Source organism: Vairimorpha ceranae (assembly GCF_000988165.1).
Source record: "Vairimorpha ceranae strain PA08 1199 chromosome Unknown NODE_5, whole genome shotgun sequence".
In the NCBI taxonomy this organism is placed as follows: Eukaryota; Fungi; Microsporidia; family Nosematidae; genus Vairimorpha; species Vairimorpha ceranae.
In genome coordinates, this window is record NW_020169300.1 from 98487 (window position 1) to 116246 (window position 17760).

The window sequence follows — 17760 nt, forward strand, 5'->3', positions numbered from 1 at the left end:
TTTACTAATTTTTTTACAATCTAATGTGCTTTAAATAAATATGACTTAGGATGTCCATATTCACAAGTAGGCCCTTTGATACAAAATCCTAGGTAATAATTGTAACACATCTTCTTACGCACATGTCTATTCTTACATTGTGATCCATGTCTACAGAATCCTCTGTTGTACCATGCACATTCCTTTCTTTTAACAACTGAATGAAGATAGAAACATTCTGGATTTGTACATTCACCAAGCTTACTAAAAAAATAACATTGTGGCATTTTCTTAAGATCATATTCGTGTATAAATTCGCATTTCTTCCCTTTCTTACACAACCCTCTAAGCCAATGCTTACATATTACAGCTGTAGAAAGTTTAATGTGCTGTTTGTCACAATCAGGATTATAACACTGATTTGTCTGATACAAGTCACAATAAATATCTTCTTCTTCTTTAAAGCCTAGTTCATTTTCAAGATAATCTTCAAAATCAAATCTCATTATTTTTAAGGGCATTAAGATTTCTATTTAAAATTATTTTTTTGACCCCCTTATTCAGAATGAACTACCTAAATTTCGTATGTTTATTTTTCATGTTAAGTTGTAGTGAATCACCACTTCTTCAGGCAGAAACTGGGTTTCAAAGATTTACTTTAATGGCAAAAAAGGCGTATTTGGATGCTGTTCAGCAAGGCAGGCATTATGTAGGACTTTTACAAGATAAATGTTTTTTGGCTAAAGATTACTTAATGGAGAAATTTAAAAATCTTAGAAAAAGAGGAGAACCAGTTTTTGTAGGTGAAAATAATGATGATAATTTTACTGAAGAAGAAATGAAGGAGATGTTTGAGAAATTATTTAAAGAGATGAAATTCGGAGCATTTAAGGAACAAAAGAATGAGGATAGTAAGATTGAAGAAGATGCAAAAGAAGAGGAAGCTCAAAATGAAGAAATTGAGAAGCCTTTATAAATAAATTATTTTCTGTTTTTAACCTTTATTTGTAAGATACAAATAACATTTTACATATTTTATTTTTAATAAATTTTTTTTGTATAATTAAATAAATTGCGTGCTTTTTGAAGTTAAAATTTTAAAATTGTATTTATTTAATAAAATATAAATTTATTAAAATATTTCACACAGATTTTTCAGTAAAAACTTTATAGCAATAAATATGTTTATCATATTTTAAAGCAATAAATATGTTTATTATATTTTATAGCAGCAAATATGTTTATTATATTTTATAGCACCAAACATGTTTATTATATTTTATAGCAAAAAAAGTTTATTACACATTTTATAGCAATAAATATTCTCCATTTATTTCTATTATTCTCTTATTTTTGTTCATTTCTTTTTTCCAAACAAACCAAAACTCTAAGTCTTCTATTTTAACAATATCATTATCAATTAATTTACTTATAAATGTATCAGTTTTCCCGATGTTATTATATTTGCAACCACAGCACAATGGAAGCCCAGAAACTACCTTTTTTAATCTACTTATTATTATTTTAATTATACTTTCCTGTAAATTATTTTTTAATAAATTAATATTTTTATCAAAAAAGTCTACTACAACAGGTAGACTTGTCGACAATAAATTAATAATCCAAAGTGTATATGTTGTTAATTCTTTATTATTCATTTCATTAGATTTATATATCATATATATTAATCTGTTATCTAAATTTTCAGATATAGATATATCATTTTCTCTAAGACACTTTTCTTTTGTGACACATCTTTTTAGGACAGTCTGATTTAAAATATATTTGGATGTAGAATAAAATTGAAATAACTTTATACTATCATCCATTTTATACTTTTCTGATATTTTATAATTTGTCATTAGATTTATTTTTATTCTATCTATATTTTCTTCTAATTTATTCACATCATTTATTGATGTATTTTCAGAACTATCTACAACATTATCTACACTTAAATTAATATCATCGTGTTCTACATTAACTTTTATAACATAATTAAACATATCTTCTTCCTTTTGTAAAAGTATCATTGTATAGAATGCATCATCTCCTCCATCATCAATTTCTTTAAACAGTTCTATAAATTCTTTACTTATTAATTTAGGATTTGCAATCAATACATTTCTTAACAATTTAATAGCGTATTGACTATTTTTAATTAATTGTAAATCCGTAGATCTGCTCATTAAATTTACCTGTGATTCAAAATCCATAAAATTTATTGATTTTAATTCATTAAGATTACGTTCTAACATCAACAAAAGAATGTTTGTTGGTTTTTCTTTATATAAATCTACTAAAATTTTACAATTAGTTCCACTTAATTTTGTATTAGTAATTTCTGTATAAAGTTTGTCGTATTTTTTAGTTTTTAAATTAAAAAATATTCTATAAATTTCTATATCTCCATCATAAGATAAATAATATTTAAACATATTAAGAAATCTGTAAGGATCAGATTTGTTATATTTCAAATATAATGGAATATATTTTATAGATGAATATTTACATAATTCATAAAATTTATCATGTGGTGAATTAAGTATAGAATTAGAATCTGCTAAAGATTTATCCATTAAGTAACATGGAATAGAAAAAGATAAATTACATGGTGACTGTAATGTATCAAGACATTGGTATAAATTATTTACATCATAAATATCAATATTTTGTATGTTAATTTTAAAATGTTGTATTCTCTTAATCATTTTTGTGTACACTTCATAATGTGCTAGTGATGATTCAATCTTTTCAGGTAAATTTATTTTATCATTTTTTATACTATTGTATAATTCAAGCATATTTATATTTTCAGGTATTTCTTCTTTATCAAAATCACTAATGTATTCTTCGAAAGTAGGTTTACTCTTAATATTAGAATTATACATTTTTGTATTTAACAATAAAAGAGAGAAACAAAGATTCAATATAAATTCTGGATCAAACTTATTAAACTTTACATAATGATTACTAAATACCTCAAGAACTCTATAAATAATCTGAGATTCCCCTACCAAATAAAATCCACTAAGAAAATATCTCAAAGATACTAAAATATCCATATTTGTAAAATCAAATGTATCTGTAAATTCTTTTAGAAAAGTTACATTTTTATGATTACAGAGAAATTCACCTAAAATTTTAAGATCAGTAAGATGATGATATCTCAATATTAAAAATGTCGTGTCTTTATATTTATTATATAATTCTTCAATATTTTTTGACTTATTAAATGTTTCTATTATTGATTGATTGTAAACCACTTTTTCCATTTCACTCTTTAGATTTTCATGCAGTTTATTTTTTTTAAATTCATTTATAATTTCTGAAAGTGAAAGTTTAGTGAAAAATTCATAACATAAATCTTTGTATATTTCTAGTCCATCAAAATTATAGTACAAATAACTTAATATATTATCATTTAGATTGTTAATATACCATCTTGGAATATTATTGAAATATTCCTGTAATAAATATTTACTTTTTGTATTATCCAGTAATATAAGTTTAATATCTGGGACAATAAAAACATAACTAATATCTTTTGTATTGTAAAGTAATTTATACTTCATAGAATTATCTTTTAGATTATAAATCGATCTTTTTAAAAAACCCGGATAATGAATTAAAAAGATTTGTAAATATTTAAAAATTTCATAAATTATTGCAGAAGAAAATAAAGGACTATTTAAAAGAATAATGAATCTTTCAAAAAGTGGTTGGGAAATAGATATACAATAAGTAGATGTAAGTACCTGAAAATATTTTAGAATCACTTGATCAGTGTCTTTTTCCCCTTGAAAAAACTTTAAGTTAACAATTTTTCCTAGAATGTTTTCTTCTTTAAGATTGTACAAATCATAAACTGTTAGAAAATTGTACATGTCAGTATTAGTGTAGTTTTTAATACTAAAAATAGCATTAAATAGATCTGGTATACTGTATAAATTTATATTTGTTATTATTTCTTGATATTCCTTGTTTGATAATTTAAGGTCGTACAAAAGGATCTTTATTTTATGCATATGGGTAAAATAAATAAAAATTTGTAAATTTTGAATAAATTTTATTATGCTTTGTTTATATTTTAACAATAATCTAAAATTTGTGTTTGTTATAAAAAAAACAAAAAAAGCTTATTTTTACGCAGTTATTTATAACTAAAGTTTTTTTTGTATAATTAGAAATATGTTTTCATTCTAACTATCTTTTTGGTAACTTGATTATTCTTCAATCCTAAAAAGCATAAAGTATGAGTGTTCAATAAGGATTATCGAATATTTTACATCGTATTTCAGTTACTAAATATTGTATTACATAAAAATATAAAAAGAATTCATAATTATTTTTAATTACTTAATAATTTTATATTTCAAACCCTTTAATGTCATCATTTATTAACAAGCTGACTGACATCACCTCAAAATATCATTCTTCAGTATTAGACCACTTTAATAATCCAAGAAATATAGGGTCACTGGATAAAAAAGATTTATCTGTTGGTACAGGGATTGTAGGTGCTCCTGCATGTGGAGATGTTATGAAATTACAAATAAAAGTCGGTAAAAATAATATTATAGAAGATGCTAAATTTAAAACATTTGGTTGTGGTTCAGCTATCGCATCCTCAAGCTTAGCTACAGAATGGATTAAAGGAAAATCAATTGACGATTCTTTAAAGATTACAAATAGGGAAATAGCTAAAAAGTTAAACCTGCCACCTATTAAATTACACTGTTCTATGTTGGCAGAAGAAGCAATAAAAGGTGCTATTAAGGATTTTAATGACAAGAACAAGTAAAATAGTATATTTAAATCTTTAATTTTTCTTCCCTTATATGGATAATATATGTTTTGTAGATCATGTCTTTTTATCTTCAAATCCACTCACTTCTGAAAATATTTTAGATTATTTCTCTACCTCGCCTTTCTACGATAAATCATCAATTAATGAAATATTGAAGATGCAGAATCAGTATAGAGGTATTAGTACCTTGCAGCAGGATGTAAGTAAACACAAAGGGGTGTTTTATGTGTTAGATCATTATAACACAGATAATACTCTTTTTGTAATAAGACAATCTGATAATGATGTTAATTTAGCTTACTTTTATGTTATACATGGACATATTTACAAGGCACCAACAAATAATAAAATTTTTAATACAAGGGTTAATGACATATATTGGTATCTTAATGAGATATTAGATTCATATTTAGATAAGCTTATGTGTTGTAATGAGAAAACTACTGTAGAAAAAAATGAATATTTATCTGAAGAAGTACTTAAAGATGTACTTATAAAATTTAACAGTTTATACAAGTAAATTAAATTGTTTTAAATTATTAAAAATTTCTGGAAGGGATTATTTGGAACATTCTCTTTTATTCTTTTACTATTATTTAAAAATGTTGTGATATAAATTTACATATAAATATTATTAACAAAAAATTTAATTAAATTGTGTAAATAATACACTTGTTTTATTATCTCTTACATTTATAACTAATACATTTTTTGTGCAAAAAATAAATTTGTTTGTAATTTTAATTTATAGAATGTCAAATTACTCAAGACGAATGTTATTACTATTTTAAAAATAATAATAAAAAATATAATGAATTTTTTTTAAAATTTAAAAATGTGATTAATTAAATCCAATTCCAATTTTTTTTATAATTCAAAAATATTTATATCGCCTGTTTGCTATTTTACTTCTTTTGATATTCTTTATAACAATTAAACTTTAAAAGTATACTATTTAAGACACACATAAAAATTTAATTAAAAAACATTACATTTTTTACAAAAAAATGATACAAAAATAAACAAGTATTAAATGACTTTACAAATAATTTTGAGACAATTATTACAGGAATAATAAGTTTTTTTTGCTCTAAAAAATATTTTATAGAATGTTTGGTAGTTATATGGAAATCTTTACAATATATTTTAAAAATGTCAATATTATTTAAATCTTTAGAAAATACATATAAATATGTAAAATAATGTTATCACTTTATTTGTGTTTATATGAAGGATTACATAACCAAATTAATAATCTAAACATAGTAATGATACATTATTTATGTGAGGAAAATTGATAATTTATAACTTTATTGTATCAACGAAATTAAATGCAATTAAACAATTAAAGAAAAAAGTTATTTTAAAAAAGAATTAAAGAGCTGTTGCAATTTAAGCATTTTTAAAGACAGTGATCTAAAACTGTTACTGAAAATTTAATTAGAACAAATTTAAAATTTTTTTACTATTATCAGTACATGAACCATTACTGACCACAAGAATCCCTTGATCCGAATGATCCGTCGACCTGCCAATCGTCTGAAAGAATAAATAAATAAAAGCAAACAAACAATAAGGATTTTAGGTCACACAAATCAGTTGATAAAAGTATTAATTTTGTTTGACAGCTTTCAAGAATAAATTAAAAAGCTATTTAAGAAAAATGTCCCCAAAAGGGGTATCATGAATTTATAGAAACAGAAACCATTTCTTTCGACACCTTCTTATGCTTCAGATCGGCCAAACGAAATGATTACAGTTTGATTGATTTAAAAGCAATTTACATAAAATTTTATAATTTATATAAATACACATATAACACTTTAAGAGATTTGAAAAAATGTAAATAATATTTATTTTATTTATATTTTTAAAAATTATTGTGCGTGTATAAACTTCATCACAAAAGGGTTATAATTTATGTTGCTTAAGATTTTTATATTTTTTAAAATATTAAAATACGAGTATAAATTAAACTTTTTATTTATTTGGCAAGTAATTATAAGACTGAGTAACTTTAATTATTCTATGTTACAGTTCAACTATATCCTAACATAGAAAGTAACAACCATTTTTGTTTTAAAATTATACTTTTATAAGTCGAAGATGTCGCTTAGTTTGTTTATATAATTAAGGTCAGCAATAAATATTTATTTTTTTTAGTAATTGTAACTTATTCTAATTATACAGCATATTACAGTAACATAATTTTATAGTTAAGAAAAATAATAATATTTTGTATTTGTTATAAACAAATTTAATTATGGCAATGTTAAAAAGAGTCTTACGTATCATGTTACAAATATCTTCTGTCAGCACATTAATATTAAACATTTTCATCAAAATGCTTTTTTTTAAATTTTTATTTTAAATGCTTAAAAACAAAATTAAATTATAAATTAAAATTTTACTCTTTTAGTCTGTAAGATGAAATAAATGCTTTTTTTTAATAAATAACATATTAAACGTATTTTTCATTTTATAATTAATTATATTACACAATTTTGTGTTTGGTTGAGTGTGCGTGACGAAATTATTTGTGTTACAAATTTAAGCAAAAAACAAAATCTAAATTTTTGTGGTTTAGCTTTTAAACATATTGTAATATTATTGACAAGAGATAGTTGCAAATTAAGATTTAGATTTATTAATATTTTAGGGATTCTTTTATAATAATTTACTTGCTTTAAAGAATCTTCAAATTTAAACTTTTGTAATTTTAAAAATATTTTTATTTTTCGATAATTGTTGCAAAAAAATGTAGTGTAAATTTAAAAATTTATCAAAAATTCAAATTTTTATTTTACAATGTTATAGTTAAATTTAATAAGTTTCTTATTTTAAAAAATTGTAATTTATTTTTACAAATAAAAATTTTAAGAAAGACACCTTGTAAAATGAAACTTTTGGCATTTTTTATTATGCAATTAGAAACTTCAATGTTTTTATCGTTTAATGATATTTTTAATAGAATTACGCCTGAAAACGTTACATTTCTTAATGAAAAGAATCAACACGTAAACCAAGGTTACTTAGGAACATCAGATAATATAGTTAATGAAATGTGGAAATATTTCTGTAAAAATAGGCAGTTCTTAGAAACAATTACTAATATACGTAAACTTAAGCCAGAAGCATCTTTTATATGGCAACGAAGCTACTGGAAAAAAAATATTGAAGATTTAATTCGTAGAAGAGTTCACATAAGTCAGATATCACCAATTTTTTTAGATCTTTGTGATTCTACGTGGGAAATTGTTGAGTTTATTTTATGTACCGTAGATTTACGTAATTGTAAAATTAAAGTAGTTTTTAATTGCTTTTTAGAAGAATTACCTACATCCTTTGAGCGAGTCAAATGTAAATTTGTATTTCCAGGAATTACTAAAAAAAATAAAATAATGTTTTTGAAAAAGTGGCACGACTACGTTTACTTTGAAAAAATTATACTAATACAGAAAAAAAAAATGTTTAAAAATGCTAAAATTAAACCATCAAAAGACGAAAAAAAAAATAATTTATTATATAATCTTTATATTTTAGGTATCTATCACAGATTTTCAATGCTTTTTGCGGTAATAGCGCACATTGATAAGTATTTTAATTACATACCTATCAATAAAACTTTTCAATTTTTTGCAAAAGTGAAGCATAAAATTAAAAAAATCTTTAATATTTCTACAAAAGAAGAGAATTTAGAGCAAGAAAAAGATGAATTAGAAACACCTGTTGAAGTACTAGATGCTTTTAGTGATTTTATGAATTCAATACGTTTATTATCAACACAAGAAAGCTGCGGAAAAGTTGAAAAAATACAAAAACGTAGAAAAAGTACTGCACGAGATAATAATTCTTAAAAAATGGATAAAGTAAACAATCAGTTGTTTTTTACTTTTAAAATTATTAAAATTGATTTATATTAACAACTTCTTGGCATTGAACATTGTTTTTTTAAATAGCAAAATTATGTAATAATTAAGGAATGATTTTTTTAAAAAAATCGAAAAGATAAAAATTTAATTTCTGCATTTATAAATTAAATTTAAATATTTTAGTATAACAAATTTTCGAGTGATGATATTTAATGTAAGAAAAAAAGCACAACAGTTATAAATATATATTGTTGTAAATGTTAAATATTATTGAATTATGTTTCTTTATGATAGAAAGATTTTTAACATTTATTTGAACTGTAAATTAAAAAAATTCTATATGTTAAAAAAAATGAATTATTATAAGTAGTAAATCCTAAAAGCACTGGTATGGCACAGCGTGCACAAGCAAAATAAGATAAATTTACACTTCTCATATTCGAATAAATTAATAGTTGTTAAATAAAACTATATAGATTAAATATATTTTGTTTCAATATTTTCAGTCTTTTTAAAGACTAAATAAACAAAGTAAATGTAACAAATATTTTATTTATGCAAATTATTATTTATAAACCCAGAAATTTGAAACATGCATGATTATGAACAAGTAAACAAAGAAATTGAAGAATTTATAAATATGAAAGACAAGAAACCTTTAGTTTTTAATCAAGAAAGTAAAACTATTTCATCTGATAAAAAAGAATTAATAACACTACTTACTGAATTATTAGATCTTTATAAAGATATTCAATTAATGTTAGAAACAAAAGATTTTGAAGGAGTAAAAGACAAAATTATTAGTGGAGATGTTAAAAATGCTTTAGTATGTGAATCACTAATGAAAATTTTAAAGGATGAATGTGCAGAAAAAGCAGAAATAAAAAATCTATGTCAAAGTGAACGGTCCAAAATAAAAAAGCATGAAGAGGAAAAACAAACATTGTACTTGAAAATTAATAAATTAGAAAGTGATTTGGATTTTACTAAAAGAAGTAATTCGGAATTAAGTAGAGTTATTAAAGATCAGAAAAATCTATTGATTGCTTCAAAAGAGAAATTAGAATTAGAACAAAAATCCTGTGAAAGTTTAAAAAATGTTAATAAAGAATTAGAAATATTAAGAAATAAAGCATATGACAGAGTTCAGACATTTGAAAAAGAACTAAATATTTTAAAAGAAAAATTACTAGAAAAAGACAAAAATCTTAAAAATCAACAGGTTCAGCTTAAAGAGACTGATAAAGAAAAAGAATGTTTAAATAAAAAAATTCTTAATCTCGAGAAAACAAATGAATCTCTAAAAAAAAAGATTGATATTAAAGAAAAGGCACTTGAAATTTGTAATGCAGAGCTTGCTAAAATGATAAATAAAGCAAAAAAAGAAGAAGAAATGATTGAAGAGATTAGAGAAAAATCTTCCTATTATGAAAGGCTTTATAAGGCAACTAACAAACAAAATGAGTATTTAAATGCGCAACTAGCAAGAATGATTAACTACGAAAATGTTGAAAAACTAGATAAGAATGATTTTACAAATTCAGATTTATCTTTGGTTACAACACAAAGTAAAGAACAGGCGTACAAAAAAAGGTGTAAAAAATACAAGAAAAAATATAGAATGGAAAAGATTAATAAAGAAAAAAGGCAAGAAGAAATAGACGAAATTAAGAAAAATATAGAAAAGCTTAAGATTGAAAATAAAAAATTACAAAAAGAAAGAGAAACGGCTATAGCAGGAAATAATGAAATTTCTACCACTTTGATGCAAAAAGTAGAATCATTATTGGCACAGAACATGAAATATCAAAATATGTTAATAGACAACAAAGATAAAAAGTTCGATGCTACAATTACTAAAATAAATAATAATGAAAAAGAACAAACACTTAATGAAGAAGAAAGACACTTTAATGAAAGTTTTAGAACTGTAAAAGAAGATAATGATAGTTTATTAAACTTTAAATTACAAAATAACAACAACTTGACGGTACCTAAAAATAAAGAAATAATGTATAATGAAGTGTTTGGGGATGCGGGAGAAACAAAAGTTCGTGGTGAAAATGACTCCACATTATTTTTGGATACAGGTAATCTTCGTAGACCTTTTAAATTAGCGAACGAATATGATGAGATACCCGAAGTTACTATTAAAAATAAGATGTTTAATAATACACCTAAGTTAAGCATTCCTAATAGATTTTTTGCACCTCCTAAAAAAGACGAAATCTTTACAGACGATATAAAAAGAATTCCAAAAAATAATTATCAAAAAAAGGAAGAAGATAAAAAGTCTGCAGATAGTTCTAAATCAGTAAAAACAACTTCATCACTTAAAGACATGTTAATAAAGACTGAAAATTTACAAAATAAATTTGAAAATCTTGAAAAGCAATTAGAAGAAATAAATGAAAGTGAACTTCCACCAACCAAAAAAATTCAAGACCAAATTAGAGCATATACAGACTATTATTATTCAGACTACCTTGATTTTTCTAATGAAAATGATATTTTATAGAGCATGCCTCCTTTTAATTTTCCCTATCATAAATCTTATTTTTATTTGTTAAAAATAAAAATATAAAAAAAGATTTTCTACCCATGAAAATGGCTGACATTAAGAAAAAAATTTTGATGAAAGTCAGAAGAATTGAATACAAGCATGTTAATTTTCCTGAAGAATATATTGAGACTGAACGAAAATATAAAAAATATAGGGATAATTTTAATAAGGTAGGTTCAAGTATAGCCTCACTTATGAATTATGAACATGGGGGTAATGCAAAGAAGAAATTGTACCAAGGACTTAGTATTATAAGCAGTGTATCTAATTTAAATTTTTTAGATAATCATGATGTATTTGAAGCCATGAGCATTATATGTTCAAATTTTGCGGATGAAGATAATGACAAGTTACTTAGAGAAAATAATAAAATGGCTACTGCTTATCGTAAAATATCTGAAGCAAAAATGAAATTTAATGAAAATTGTGCAAAAGAAATGGGCGTACTGAAGAATTGTAAACAAAAGATTGAAATAGCCAATAAAGAAAGAGAAAATGCTAAAATTTATAGGTACGATTTAGAAAATGCAAAAGAAAATGAAAGTAGTGAAAATAGGGAAGAGTGTGAGAGATTTGAAGAATTGTTTAATAAGTCATGTGTACAAGCTTTGTCTGCAATGAATGATTTTTTAGGAGATGATGGAGTACAAGGAGTTTTAAAAAAAGTATTAGAATACAATGTAGATTTTTTTAGAGTTGGCCTAGAAGCACTAGAAAAGGCGAAATAAATTTTATTTGTTAAATTTTTATATTTTTTATCCCAATTTATGACAGTATTAATTTTAAGCAGTAGGGGATCATCTTCTCAGACCAGATATCTAATTAAAGATATTTGTAAATTTATTAAATGTGAAGAAGAAAGCAAATATGATATTAAACAGAACATAAGAGCACTGGTTGACTTAGTTGATTTACATAAATGCGAATCAATAATTTATTTTGAGACTACAAAAAGAAATGAGCGGGTTTGGTTTGGACTTAGACATGGAATTTCTATAAAATTTAATGTATTGAATTTATACACTATGAAAAATTTGAAATTTGCTGTGAATTGTTTTAAGGATTGTGGACATGTTTTAATGTTCAGTGAAGATTTTGATAAGATAGATTTTCTTGTTTCTATTAAAAAAGTATTTACCGAAGTTTTTAAATCGAATGAAATTAAAGATAGAGCTTTGTGTTTTTACTGGCTTGATGACAAAATATGGATTAGAAACTATGTTATAGATGGAAATGATATGAAAGAAATTGGACCTAGGCTAGTATTAGAAGTTGACAAAATTTTAGAAAATTGTTTTAGTGGTTCTGTTTTATATTCTAAAAAAGTAGAAGATGCCAGGAACAAATATCAGGAATCAATAAATCATAAATTATAATTTATTTATTAAAATATTTGCTTATTAATTATATTAAATTTGTTTTTATACGTCTTTTTAAAAAAGTAAATGTTGTTATTCCAATAGACATTTCTTTATTTGTTTGTGTATTTATTTAATTAAATTTGGCGGGAGATACAAAAATTATGACAATATTAAAATAAATATAATACAAAAATGTATAAAATACAATATTAAACAAATATCAGATTTTTAATAGCAAAATATTTTTTTTAATTTATCTCTTTTATTTTAAAAACAGTTAAAAACTTTAAATTAGTAAAAAAAGATGTAATTTTTATAAAAACAAACTAGAAAGATTTTAGAATAAAAATAAAAATTTTAGATACCCCTAATGAGCACAAGTTTTGAATCTTTTGAATCGTCTGAAGATGTCTCAAGTACAAGTAGTGAAGAACAGGTTGTCAGAAGAAGAGGTAGACCAAAAAAATGGGAGGTTCAAACTGTAAGGAATATTCATAGACCCAACAATGTCTTATATGATGCACCACTTGGTCATCATTATGTTCAGCCACAAGGTAATAGAATTTTACATGTTAATCCACTTGTTCAACGAGGCTTTCACACTAGTTTTAATATTCAACCATCGCATATGAACTTTCAAAGTATGCCGCAGATGAATTTTTATCAAAATCCACCGCCACAAGCTACTTTCAACGCACAGCCGAAATATTCGTATGTTAAACCAGTGCAACAGCCGTTGTATAAATCAAGAAAGGAAGAAAGGTCGACGTATGTACCAGAGAAGCGGCAGAAGAGAGCAGCTGCGGCTACTGCAGTAGCCTCAGAAAGGCGAGATATAATGAATGATGATGATTTTGAACCTACAATTGAATATGAAGAAGAAGATGCTATCGAGAAGTTACTTAAATACGATGAAGAAACAGATTCATTTTTGGTTAAATTTAGATACTTAAGTTATTTACACTGTGATTATGTTAAGAAATCGGAAATTACAAAAACGAAAGGAGGAGCAATAAAAGTTAAAAGATTTAGACCACTTGTTGAACCATTTGATCCTGATTATATTAAAGTAGATCGAATTATACATGAGGATTTTAGGAATGGAAAAGTATATTTAGTTAAATGGAAAAAATTAGCTTACGAATTAAGTACAGAAGAAAAAATAGATGACGTGTGTAAATGTGAAGGATTTGAAGAAGAGTTAAAAAAATATCGCGATAGGAAAAAGATACGTGTAATGAGGCATGGGCTCGAATGGCGACCTCCGAGGGAATTGCAAATTAAGTTTGAAGAATCTCCTGTATTTAAAGGTGATAATAAATTAAGGGAGTATCAACTTGAAGGTTTAAATTGGCTACTTAACAGGTGGTATCATAAAATAAGTTGTATTATGGCTGATGAAATGGGTTTAGGAAAAACAGTACAATCCGTTGTGTTTGTAAATAGTTTATTTACTAAATTTAATTACAATGGACCAGTTTTAATTGTTGCACCTTTAAGTACTCTTGTTCATTGGGAAAGAGAGTTTTTTGCTTGGACTGATTTACGAGTTTTAATTTATCATGGAAGTATACAAGGTAGAAATATGATCGCAGAATATGAATTTTACTTAAAAAGTGCTACTAATAAGGTTGGGTTGTTTGATGTAATGATTACTACATACGAAATGATTATGGCAGGATTTGATCATATTTCGCAGTTTAATTGGGCTGTTGGTATTTTTGATGAAGCGCACAGATTAAAAAATGCATCTTCAAAAGCTGCTTCTACTCTTAGAAATGTTAATTTTAGTCACAAAGTTTTACTAAGTGGTACGCCTTTACAAAATAATATAACTGAATTGTGGTCATTATTAAATTTTATTTCTCCATCAGAATTTAATGACAGTGCAAAATTTTTATCAGATTACAAATTAGAACAGGCTGCTGATGTTGAAAAATTACAAGGACTTTTAAGACCTTTGATGTTGCGTAGAATGAAAGAAGATGTAGAAAAAACAATACCGATGAAAGAAGAAACTATTATAGAGGTTGAACTTACAATGATACAAAAAAGATATTATAGAGCGATATTGGAGAAAAATTTAGATTTTTTAACTAAAGGTCATAAAGATTCAGCACCTAATTTATTAAATGCTATGATGGAATTAAGAAAATGTTGTATACATCCTTATTTAATTAAAGGAGCTGAGGAAAAAATTATTGGTGATTTTGTTAAGAGAAAGAAAAAAGAAGCTGTAGATGCACCCGTTGTAGAAACGGGAGACTTTTCTGAACTTTCTTTTCCTTCAAATATTAATGCGCAAAAGATTGTTATTGCGAATAACATTGTTACTGATATTGACGAATATTATAAAATTTTAATTCAGAGTAGCGGAAAACTTGTTTTATTGGATAAGCTTCTTAATAAGTTATATGGACATCACAAGGTACTAATTTTTTCTCAAATGACTAAATGTCTCGATTTACTTGGTGAATATCTTGCTTATAAAAAATATAAATTTGAAAGAATTGACGGCGGAGTTAGAGGAGATCACAGACAAGCTGCTATTGATAGATTTAGTGACGCAAATAGTGATGGATTTGTATTTTTATTGTGTACACGAGCAGGAGGTGTTGGAATAAATCTAACAGCAGCAGATACTGTTATTATATTTGATTCTGATTGGAATCCACAAAATGATCTTCAAGCTCAGGCTAGATGTCATCGTATTGGACAGACAAACGAAGTTAAAATTTATAGATTGGTTACAAGAAATACATATGAAAGAGAAATGTTTGATAAAGCTGGAATGAAATTGGGACTGGATAGGGCTGTACTACAAAAAATGACTTTTGAAGGTCATAAAAATGAGAAGGTAAAAAAGAAGGATGCCATTGAAATGTTATTACGAAAAGGTGCGTATGGTGTACTTATGGAAACAGATGAAGCCAGTAAAAAGTTCTGTGAGGAAGATATTGATCAAATTTTAGAAAGAAGAACTAAAGTTATAAAACATTCAGATGGAGGAAATGTATTCTCAAAAGCTTCATTTCAGGTCGATGAAGAAATAGACGATCCCGACTTTTGGGATAATTTACTTAACAAAAAACGCAACGAAGAAAATGAGGGAAGAGTTAAGAGACAAATGCGGAGACTTGCTAGAGATGAAATTTTTACCGAAGATCAACAATTAGAAATTAGTAAGCACATTAATTTACCTGTTCTTGGCGATAATGAGATAGAAAATAACGAAAATCAAATTCTTAAAATCTTTTTTACTTGTCTAAGAGATGGAATTACTCCATTAGGACTTTCATTTAGTGGATCTAAATTAGTAGAAAAAGGTGAGGAACCTTCTGTTGTAAAAGACGTTTTACTATATTTTAAATATTTAATAAAATATTTGATTGACCAGTTACCGAACCAAAAGATTAGAGCAGATTTTTCGCATTGTTTTGAACAAGTTTTAGATGAAAATTACGATCCCAGCTTTTTCGAAAAATATAAAGATTTGTACAATAAATTCGGCGAAAAATGTTTGTTGAGAATTCAGTTATTATTTATTTTGAATTCGCTTTTACAAACGGAATCGTTAAATGTTGAAAAAACTAGAGGATGGAATCAAGAAGATGATAAAAAGCTTATTGATTTAGTATTTAAATATGGATATGGAAATTATCCTGAAAAGATTAAAAATAAGTCAGATGATGAGTGTAATCAAAGACTTAGAAAAATAGTATCTACGCTTAACAGAATGAAAGAAATGGCAGAGATTGACAGTATTAATTATAAGGCGATAATGAAATTTGGACGAGTGACAGAGTTAAATGAAGATAATGTATTAAAATTTATTGGTGATAGAGATATTACTGCTCTTAAAGAGAACATTAATAATATATTAAATACATCTAAAAGATCTAGATCGCAAAATGATGCAAAATGTTATGAAAGAATTTTACTTCTCGATAAATTAGCAGAAGTGAATGATTTTTTCAATGTACGAAAAAGTAACGTGCCCCGAGGATGGACGAATGAAAAAGATATTGCATTAAGAGAGTATATTTTAGAAAAAGGACTGACTAACACTGAGGAAGAATTCGGCTTATCTGAAGATATGGCTGTAAAAAGATGTGAATCTATTATTAAAAGCGTAAAAGAAAAATCTGTAGAAGAATAAAAGTTTATTATTATTTTGAATGTTTTTAATTAATTTTTATAAATACTAATAAAAAATAGGTTTTTATTGTAGAAATAAAATATGGAATAAATGGCTTTGGTTAATTTTAACTTCATACAACAACAGTTCTATAAGTATATTAAAATATTTTTCGTAAGTATAAAGAAAAAACACGAGTTTTTAATATCAGAAAAACATTTTCCTTTTTCAGAATTTGTTTTAATACTTTAAAAGGAATTAAAATTTGATGTATCTTCTAATATACTAATAGATGCTTCCTAAGACGTTCAATAGATGAAAATGATACTGAAAACAACCAATTAAATAAAGCCATATACTTTAGCTAGAACTAAACTTTACACTGGTTTACTTAAAATTATTATTTATAAAAAAGACTTGTAAACGCTACTAACCTAATATTTCTGATAAACTTGTCTATATCTTTACTGTTCTACATTAAGTCGTTATATTATAAAAAACAAATATTATAAAGTCTCAATAAAATTTATATTTCAAACAGCATTTAATACCCCATGAGCAAGAATTCTACACATAAAAATTTATCAGATATAGAAAAAGAATTAATAAAAACTAAAGATTGGCGGTACAAAGGTGAGGTAGATAAATTTAAAAGACCAGTTAACTCTTTGTTAACAGAAAAAGATATCAACTATGATGTTGCAGAAAAATTAGAACCAATATCTAACAAGCAGAATATAGAAATTATGAAAATGACACTTCAAAGACTTAGAGAAGGCACTTTTGATAATTACGATTTTACTGTTACACAAATAGAAGAAGAAGAACTTGAATACAATGAAGAAGAGAATAAAGATGTAGTAGAGCTATACAATGAAATAGAAAGTGATTTGCTAAAAATAAGTGATTTTGGTAGCTTTGGATTTATGCCAGACACAGAAGTAAAAAGTTTTTTGAAGGCAGAAGTAAAACAAGATAAGAAGCGTAAAAATGTTAAATCATTAGAAAATATAAAAAATGTCACTGTACTTAAATAA

The 17760-nt window shown here is 24.9% G+C and overlaps 11 protein-coding genes across 11 annotated transcripts; 9 read left to right on the top strand and 2 right to left on the bottom strand.

Moving 5' to 3' along the window:
• Nucleotides 1-20: 20 nt before the first annotated feature.
• AAJ76_500098986 (zinc finger domain-containing protein) lies at nucleotides 21-500 on the bottom strand (the record flags this gene model as incomplete). The annotated part of the gene is made up of 1 exon (XM_024475900.1): nucleotides 21-500. The coding sequence occupies one exon, from the start codon at nucleotides 498-500 to the stop codon at nucleotides 21-23; it is 480 nt and encodes a 159-aa protein (XP_024332008.1).
• A 44-nt stretch (nucleotides 501-544) lies between these two features.
• AAJ76_500099031 (hypothetical protein) lies at nucleotides 545-955 on the top strand (the record flags this gene model as incomplete). Its single annotated transcript, XM_024475901.1, has 1 exon — nucleotides 545-955. One exon carries the CDS (start codon nucleotides 545-547, stop codon nucleotides 953-955), a length of 411 nt encoding a protein of 136 aa, XP_024332009.1.
• Nucleotides 956-1286: 331 nt separating this feature from the next.
• AAJ76_5000102493 (arf guanine nucleotide exchange factor) lies at nucleotides 1287-4007 on the bottom strand (the record flags this gene model as incomplete). Its single annotated transcript, XM_024475804.1, has 1 exon — nucleotides 1287-4007. One exon carries the CDS (start codon nucleotides 4005-4007, stop codon nucleotides 1287-1289), a length of 2721 nt encoding a protein of 906 aa, XP_024332010.1.
• A 359-nt stretch (nucleotides 4008-4366) lies between these two features.
• On the top strand, nucleotides 4367-4783 carry AAJ76_5000102853 (cluster assembly scaffold; the record flags this gene model as incomplete). The annotated part of the gene is made up of 1 exon (XM_024475805.1): nucleotides 4367-4783. One exon carries the CDS (start codon nucleotides 4367-4369, stop codon nucleotides 4781-4783), a length of 417 nt encoding a protein of 138 aa, XP_024332011.1.
• A 37-nt stretch (nucleotides 4784-4820) lies between these two features.
• On the top strand, nucleotides 4821-5309 carry AAJ76_5000103307 (med6 rna polymerase ii transcriptional regulation mediator; the record flags this gene model as incomplete). The annotated part of the gene is made up of 1 exon (XM_024475806.1): nucleotides 4821-5309. The coding sequence occupies one exon, from the start codon at nucleotides 4821-4823 to the stop codon at nucleotides 5307-5309; it is 489 nt and encodes a 162-aa protein (XP_024332012.1).
• A 2377-nt stretch (nucleotides 5310-7686) lies between these two features.
• On the top strand, nucleotides 7687-8646 carry AAJ76_5000106173 (hypothetical protein; the record flags this gene model as incomplete). Its single annotated transcript, XM_024475808.1, has 1 exon — nucleotides 7687-8646. One exon carries the CDS (start codon nucleotides 7687-7689, stop codon nucleotides 8644-8646), a length of 960 nt encoding a protein of 319 aa, XP_024332013.1.
• Nucleotides 8647-9253: 607 nt separating this feature from the next.
• AAJ76_5000107740 (hypothetical protein) lies at nucleotides 9254-11179 on the top strand (the record flags this gene model as incomplete). The annotated part of the gene is made up of 1 exon (XM_024475809.1): nucleotides 9254-11179. One exon carries the CDS (start codon nucleotides 9254-9256, stop codon nucleotides 11177-11179), a length of 1926 nt encoding a protein of 641 aa, XP_024332014.1.
• Nucleotides 11180-11262: 83 nt separating this feature from the next.
• AAJ76_5000109749 (spore wall protein 12) lies at nucleotides 11263-11952 on the top strand (the record flags this gene model as incomplete). The annotated part of the gene is made up of 1 exon (XM_024475810.1): nucleotides 11263-11952. The coding sequence occupies one exon, from the start codon at nucleotides 11263-11265 to the stop codon at nucleotides 11950-11952; it is 690 nt and encodes a 229-aa protein (XP_024332015.1).
• A 39-nt stretch (nucleotides 11953-11991) lies between these two features.
• AAJ76_5000110478 (ribosome biogenesis) lies at nucleotides 11992-12600 on the top strand (the record flags this gene model as incomplete). The annotated part of the gene is made up of 1 exon (XM_024475811.1): nucleotides 11992-12600. One exon carries the CDS (start codon nucleotides 11992-11994, stop codon nucleotides 12598-12600), a length of 609 nt encoding a protein of 202 aa, XP_024332016.1.
• Nucleotides 12601-12955: 355 nt separating this feature from the next.
• AAJ76_5000111442 (helicase dna-binding protein) lies at nucleotides 12956-16744 on the top strand (the record flags this gene model as incomplete). The annotated part of the gene is made up of 1 exon (XM_024475812.1): nucleotides 12956-16744. The coding sequence occupies one exon, from the start codon at nucleotides 12956-12958 to the stop codon at nucleotides 16742-16744; it is 3789 nt and encodes a 1262-aa protein (XP_024332017.1).
• A 533-nt stretch (nucleotides 16745-17277) lies between these two features.
• On the top strand, nucleotides 17278-17760 carry AAJ76_5000115764 (u3 small nucleolar ribonucleoprotein component mpp10; the record flags this gene model as incomplete). Its single annotated transcript, XM_024475813.1, has 1 exon — nucleotides 17278-17760. The coding sequence occupies one exon, from the start codon at nucleotides 17278-17280 to the stop codon at nucleotides 17758-17760; it is 483 nt and encodes a 160-aa protein (XP_024332018.1).